Here is an 8,058-nt window from a genome sequence, read left to right as displayed (position 1 = left end):
AACCCCTAATCTACACAAATATTCCCATATGCAAAAGAGAAAAATTTCTCCATTACGTTTTCTTCCCTGCATCACCAATGAATGATTCATTAGTCTACAGAGCTCGTCTATTCCTAATGGGAGCAATTTAAGGGTTAAATTCAAGCTTTCTTTAAGTGGATTTTCAAGTTAGCAGCACTGTATAGTTTTTTTTTTTTCAAAAATAAAAATTCATAAATCAAACAAATAATCTATTTTTTTCTAAACTTATCTGATTCTTCCCCAAAAGGGAAAAAAACCATTTAAGATAGATGATAAAGATATTTATTTTCTCTACAGTTTTATGAATACCTAGGATGATATTCATACAATAACAAGGGGGAAAAAATTATATTATTTCTAAAATTCCACACGTTAGTGTATTTTTTGGCTCTAGCATTGGAATAATTTCCACTTTGTAAATCAATGTTCTGTGTTCGTTTTTTGGTCATTGAGGTACCTGCAAGTATAAATAAGAAAAAAAAATATTATATACATATAAGAAATAAAATTTATATATTATGATCCTTCAGGTGTGCCTTTATATATATATATATATCCATTCCAATCATTTAAAATTATAATTTTGCTATAAACTTCAAATTTAATTGAGAAGAAAGAATTTAATTTCAGCTTTTGATAAGTTACTGTGAATTAATTCAGATATCTGTAATAGAAAAAAAAAATTAATTACACTCAAGAACAGTTTTGAAATAACTAGCAAAATGAAATCTCAATGAACCCACAAATTTTGCTTCATTGCTCACACTGAATTCAATGGTATTTTTGGCTAGGATGAAAATTACATACAGTGCTAAGTATAACAGAAATTCTAATTAAAATTAAATTTTAATTTGTCAATCTAAATAAAATTTAAATAATAAATCTAATGAAATAAAAAATTTTTTAAACACCCTTTTTCATCTTACTTATGAAACAATCCTCATATATAAATTTTACTGATAATTATGAAAAATAAAATAGTTTATAATGTATAAAAAAACAACTATTTATTCAAACATGTAAAACATATTAATAAAAGGATATCCTATATTATGAGTGATTCAAGCAAGGAGAGCATTTTTCCTCATTTGAAGTTTCAGTTAAGTTGCAGATTCATGGAATGTTTTATACATATATAATACTGAGAAAATAATTTTATATTTACTTTTCATTGGTCTTGGACAGTAACTAACATTCTTCATTCAAAATTATGGTGCATTTGCCTAACAAAGCAGTTGGATACGTATAGGCCTATTCTAGGTTTGATGATTCTGATGCTACCCAATAGCATTCAATTGTCTTCTGTATTGTTAGGGCATGCCAAGACAAACAATGTTTACAATGCTCAGCAAAGAGTTAGAAATGAAAGCGCTTCATTTTTCAAAAATGATTACACTGGCATTGAACAGTAAAATGTGAACAAATCCCTTTAAAAAAGAGATGGCAATGCAGTAGAACAATTTGGTTCACCTTATTTACATTGGAGGTTGTAATTTACACATTTTGCACTGTGGTTTTAAAAGTGGTCATCCCTTTTGCCAAATATTCGGTTCAGTCAAATATTTGTGCAAATCTAAGTACATCAAACTAATTTTCAAAAATTATATGTATTGAATTTTTTTGTCATAAATTAAAAATTTACTGATTATATTTTATTTTGTGGTGTACATGAAACATGTTATGTCAGGCGAGAAAGAATTTCTAGGACAAGGAAAACATGAAACTAAAAATAGAATCCTTCTGCAATAAGGTGGAAGTGAATTATACACAAGTTCACTAACTGAAAGATTTTACCTAGAGAACATAAGTATTGAGCTACTGAAAGAGGCAACAGGGACAAAGACCATCTAGAGAGCAAAAATAGGAAAATAAGTTTTAAATTTTATGATGCATTAATAGTTAAGAGTAAATTATGGTTGGTTTTTTTTTTAAATTGAATGTAAAATTGCAACAAGCATTAGAAAAAAAAATACTCTGCAAATAATATTAAAATACAATATACATATATCATTAACTTTGATTGTCAGTAGTGTGCCAAGTAATAAATTATAAGAAAATTGATATTCGGCCACCAAATATTTGGTATTCAGCCAAATAACTATTCGTCTGATCCCTAATAATAACAGTTTTAACAACTTACTCATATTTAATTAGTCTGCAGCCCTGAGTGATTTGAGCAGCTTCATTTGTTATGTGACAGGCGAGCAGTAATAAATTACGAGGCTGTACTTTCCATGCGAATCTCATGAAGAGCAATGAATATATACATAATGCTGAGAGAGAAAAAAATCATTAATTAAAAATTTATTAGGAAGCAATATAATTATTAATACTTACACATTAATTAATACTTGGGAAAATATAGACAAAATTCAGTATTTGTAAAAACTGCCTCAATTTGTCTCACAGCAGCTTTATAATTAACAATTATTTCATCAGATCATACTAAAAATGTAAATTAGTCACTGAATTTACAAATCATATTTTACATTTTTGATGCTTTATTTCATATGAATTGCATTTTGTTAAAAGAAAAATTTCCTCACAACTTACCTAGGGTCATTTTTCCACTTATAATTCTTGGGTCTTTTTTTATGTCTGATATTGCAGCAATTGGGATTCCCCAATTAGCCACTATCAAGAAAAACATTGTAAAATGTATGTAGGGAAAATGCAAATACAGAACGTGAAATAAATACCAATTTATAATGCAAGAGTACGATGATTATTTTTAGAATAAAAATATTTTTATATGCGTTAAACAAAGGGTTAAAACTGCCTTTATCAGTCTCTAGATTTCATTATTGAAGGAATTGCTGAGTGAACGATTGAGGATTATCGTCACCAAAACCACCATATTCCTCTGCGGAACGTCTAACAAATTGGTACATGTTGTGAACCTAACTGGAAGTTCGTTTCAGAGTAATGCTTGTTATGTGTAGTCGTGCCATCTACTATCAATTTTCCTAACATTTAGCGAAGTGTAATGATTGAACGATTGTACCATTGTAAACCTGTTGCTCTCTGTGGCGAAACTTTTTAATGTGGAGATAAGCACCACAAAGTTGGGAACCACAGTAAACCAACAACTGTAGGGGTGCTCTGAAAGCACATCATACATGAAAAAATAATTTCATTTGACATGCATTTGTTTAATTAGTGTTTAAAAGCAAATTTTATATATTTTTTCATTTAAATTTAGTCATTTTATAAGGATGAAAATGTAAATTATATAGTTGTGTTGACATTGGAATTTTTAATTAAACAGTATTTAAAACTTCTTTTTAATTTCAAACTTTAAATACAAAATGTTATTAACATGAACTCATGTCAACATTTTTTTATCATGTTATATCACCAAGGGTGTACCCAGGATCTGCACTAGGGGAAAAGGGACAACTCACCGATACTAAATTGATACGTCTGTGCTGTGAGTCAATTACTACACTTTAATTTCTCTTCTGGGGCAGCTGCTGCCCCATGCTGGGTACGCCCATGCATATTAGTTAAATTATTGATTATTGGTTTTGAACCCTATTAATTTATTAACTTATTTATTAGTTCATTTGCTTTCAAACACTGCTTAATGTTTTTCTTTTTCATTATGAAAATGACATGATTTAAATAAGATATCTGAAATATTATTCATATTTTACTTCAATATTCTTATTTAACTTCATATTTTATACAAATTTTGAATCATTAAAAAATGTGTCATCATGTCAGAAACTCACCTGGACCCCAGAAGTGCTATAAAGAAAAGAAATTGTAATTAAAAAAAAAGAGAAGTTTACATTTTTCATTTGAATGCAGTCATTTTATGAAGATGAAAATATTAATTATGCAAAATACACCAATCCATCATAACTCAATCAAATTAGATATGCAGCATAATCAATATTACGTGTGATCAGAGGCGCCAAAATAAAGAAAACACTGTGGGGGGGGGGGGCTGAAAGTTGCCAGTTGTCTTGTGGATATAGAACTTAGGAGAACTCTCAATCTTATGCAGGATGGGGAGTGGTGAGTTGCAATGCATATTCGTTAATTGGGGGGGGGGGGTTAAAACAGTCGCGGCCCACAAGTTCTGGTGCCTATGTGTATGATGCATGTATTATTAATATCTATACAATACACATGGTTAATCAGTACAGTTAAAATTTCTGTATGGATTGATAATAGCTTTATATGAATACCTTCTGAGCATGACTGTCTACATACATGGTCTCACCAGGGGGTGAAGATATGCGGGAGGGACAATGTCCTTCCCCAGCATCAATAACTGAATGAACTGACATCATTATTGTTTGTCCTCTGCCTATGCCAACCACCACAATCTTGTCCAACTCGTAAAGTTCCTTGGTGCATTGCTTCATTAAGGGAGATATACGATACTGCTAAGTTGGCCCTGCTTCTACAGGGCAAAGATTCACTTTGTGACCTGTTAAGGCAATTGGATAAAGTGAAAAGATAATGATTTTTTGGAGATTTTTCACGAAACCCTTATAAACGAAGGACCACAGTGTTCAGATATTTTTTACAAAAGTATGTTTGCCAAATTTGGGGAAAAAAACCAGGGAATAGTTCATGAATGAAGGAATCCATTATTTTTGTTTCAACTTCAAATAAAAATCCAGAATAAACAAGTATGAAAAGTTTTTCCCTTTTCCTCTGAAAAAAAAGAAAAGAACTTACTGTGCTGTGTTTGATGAATCAGGCAATTTCCATATATTTCCCGACAAACCCAGAACAAAATAAAACACAGATTAAACAAGATTATAACACATGAAAGGCAATATAAAATATTCAAGATTATAGTGCTTTCAATATTAAAAAAAAGAAATAATTGACATGATTCTGATTTAGAATCAGACATGGCATTTTTTTTAGAGCGCCCTATAGGTAAACGAAATGTGGAGATAAATGAAATTTTCTATAAGAAATACAAAAATATTTAATGTTGATTCATAGAATCTCCTGAGGACCACTACAGCTTCTATCTACCCCCCTTCCCCATTCCGTTTCATCGCCTACTTTGGGAAACACTGAGATAGATGGAAAATTCTTGACATCCATCTCGAATGAAAAAATCGTTATGCTTTTTCATTCCCACCACAGTGCCATGTCAACCACTGCACGTTTAAGACCACACATTCTTTTGGTGTAAGACTCAGCATCAAACTGACTTTTCCATCTGCATGTATCAAACACCAAATTACAAATGGATGGGAACACCTACAAACTGTTGGTTGTGTGAAAATTAAGGTGTAAATTAAAAAAAACTTTAATACCTTAACTTCCTGCAAATTCTAATTTATCCGATTTTGAAGCTGTTCATTCTAGCCTTAGATCAATTTTTTGTCTTTTTTTAAAGTGTGACTTGGTATTTAAAAAAACTTATCTTTACATTTCTGGCAGTACCTGGAATGAATGAAATGATTCACCATAGAAACATATGGGAACCATGTTTCGGCTACTACCACTAAACCTCACATGCACCTCGTCCACATTCCTCTGTGGAATTTCTAACAAATTGGTGCATGATATTCCTTTCATTCCAGATCAAGAAAATATGGATCCTGTTTTTTTCCTCAGCTACTACCACTAAACCACACATACACTTCATCCACATTCCTCTACAGAACTTCTAATGAATTGGTACATGTTGGAATGTGCATGTACATGTAGTGAACCTGACGTGAAGTTTGTTTTTGTGTAATGCTTATTATGTGTAGTGCCATCATCTGTTATCAGTTTTTCTAACTATGAGTGAAGTACAATGATTGAATAAGTGCATCGTTGTAGGCCTGTTGCTCTCTTTGGTGAGACTTTTTATTGAAAAATGAAAATTTCAGTTAACATACATGAATCCAGAATGAATTATATTCATTAGCTGATGTATCATTGTAACTGGGAACAGAGGTGGATTTATTGGCGGATGCAGCAGGTGAATATTCGGGAAGCTGACTTTGAAAGGGGGTGGGGGTCCCAAAAAATCCAAACTTTATACTTTTTTCAAATTATACTTTTATACTTTTTTCAAAAAAGGAGCCCAATATTTCCTTTTGCATCCAGGACCTCAACCGACTTTAATCCACCTCTGGTTCAGAAATCTTTATGCTCATTAAACTTTCAAAAAGTTTCATGTGTTTTTCCCCCCAGCAGCATCTAAACCTAGCTTTTTGCAACCACAAAAGGGAAGAAACCTTTATGGATAAAATGAAGCTTCAAATGTTTTTCACCTGCATAGATAGTCTCGAAATTCCTTGCTCTTCAAGTGGTCCATACCTCGCTTAAGAAACCTGCTGGCCATTTTGAAAGCTACAAAAATATAAATAAATAAGCATTAATAACAAAATCACACAAATTTTAAAATGCACAAAAATGAAATAAAATGTATCTTTGTTTTTTGTTGATGAATATTTTCCACCGCAATTTTTTATCATCAGCAAAAGAAAAATTTCACTGATGTGCTCTTATATAACGATACTCAAGGGACCAGAGAGTATAGGCAGAGGTAGATATGAAAGGCTGTATGGCATGATGATGTCAATTGATATGTATGCATATACCGGCTGTCAATGATGCTGGGAGTAGGGGTATGGAGCACACTGCCCCCATCTCTGCCCACGCCAGAGAGATTTAGATGGAATATATTAACACTATGAAAAGTGTATTGGTATCAGAGAGTAATATCATTATACAGTGAAATCTGTGTGTAACGAAACTGTCTATAACGATGCAGTTAAATCCCATTATAATGAACTTCAAGAGACCGGAAAAATCACTTCGTTGTAATGAAATTTTGTCATAAAAGAATTCCAGGTTTTTGCATTGTTCCTATGTAAACTCCTCCGTAGAATTAGAAAAGTATTAACTAAAACGAGATTTCTTTTTGCGATAACGGTATTCATTGAAACAGGATTCAACTGTATTTTCCTTGGTCCTGAGTGGAATTCCCATGTACTCAATGTATTTAAAACATACCAACAAAGTGATAACCACTTTTTAGATGCACCTGTCTATAATGATAATTTAACTTTTTTAGGAAGCTGGTAGTACATTATATCTCGAGATTTTATCTTGGGAAAACGACACCCCGTGGTCCAGAATGCGAGATAACAAAAGGTTGCAGCACATGAGCGATAGGAAATGATTTCAGGGGAAATGGGGGAGAGGCAAACAGATGGTTGCCTCTGCTTTAGGGTGAGCACTGTTGAACCCAAAACTGGCTGCAAAGTGTTGTCACTTGTATGGAGAAATCAGAGCCACCCTTCGGAGTGTGTGATAGTGGTCTGAAGCTTACAAGAATAATGACAGGTGCAGTTGTATTGGGCCCAGTGATTACAGTAACAGAAAAAAAAAATTAAAAGGGTGGACATAAAGACTAGAAACTTTAAAAATTCATAAAAACTGGAAAAACAACCGAAAAAAAAAATGGTTTGAAGGGTTAGCATTGCTAGGCCCCATAAATTTTTTTAAGACTGGAAAAACCTCAAAAACAGCAGATAAATGGCGCTGGTACGAGCAAATTTGGTGGAAATACGCAAATTAAAAGGTTATAAGAACTTGCGCTCCTAATCCAGAACCAGTTCGCCATTGTAAACTGTGTATGTGAACAAGGATGCTGGGTGCGAAGGATAAAGTTTTGTTTGTGAAGTTGTTTTACATGAAGCAGGAATCAGCGACCATTGCCTTGCATATATTCAGAGTTCAGAAGAATGTGAGGACTAGAAAAGGGCCTTTAACAGCGGCAGGCCTCATAAAGCTTGTTCAGCGGTTTGAGGAAACTGGAACACTGAAGAATTGTGTAAAAGCCAGACAACCATGCTTAATGAAGGCACGTTCATCGCGTGTTGCAGCCAAAAAAGAAGCCTTAGCATGCAAATCAGCTGCAGGGACCAGCAGTGCTCGTGAAACTGCCAGACGCTTGGGCTTACAACCATCCTCAGTATGCGATATTCTTTATGGAATCCTTGATCGGTACCCATACAGATTCCAGTTGTGCCATGAACTTCTATCAGCGGATACGTCCAG

The 8,058-nt window shown here is 33.0% G+C and overlaps 1 protein-coding gene across 1 annotated transcript; it reads right to left on the bottom strand.

The window, feature by feature from the left end:
* Positions 1-287: 287 nt before the first annotated feature.
* On the bottom strand, positions 288-4,810 carry Mpc1 (mitochondrial pyruvate carrier). The gene is made up of 5 exons (XM_089230992.1): positions 4,717-4,810; positions 3,756-3,771; positions 2,575-2,655; positions 2,162-2,294; positions 288-478 (listed from the first exon to the last, which is right to left on the bottom strand). Exons 3-5 carry the CDS (start codon positions 2,582-2,584, stop codon positions 442-444), a joined length of 180 nt encoding a protein of 59 aa, XP_089087118.1. The 5' UTR covers positions 2,585-2,655; positions 3,756-3,771; positions 4,717-4,810; the 3' UTR covers positions 288-441.
* Between the last annotated feature and the right edge of the window lie 3,248 nt (positions 4,811-8,058).

Source organism: Pholcus phalangioides, unplaced genomic scaffold, assembly GCF_987345545.1.
Source record: "Pholcus phalangioides strain wild (caught in Gottingen) unplaced genomic scaffold, Ppha-v1.0 ptg000004l_1, whole genome shotgun sequence".
NCBI classification, from domain to species: Eukaryota; Metazoa; Arthropoda; class Arachnida; order Araneae; family Pholcidae; genus Pholcus; species Pholcus phalangioides.
Note: the sequence above shows the minus strand (reverse complement) of the source record. Positions and strands in the feature narration are given on the sequence as shown.

Coding starts and splice junctions, on each gene's coding strand:
- Mpc1 (XM_089230992.1), bottom strand. Junction 479..2,161: donor TGCAGACTAATTAAATATGA/GTAAGTTGTTAA, acceptor TTATACTTGCAG/GTACCTCAATGACCAAAAAA.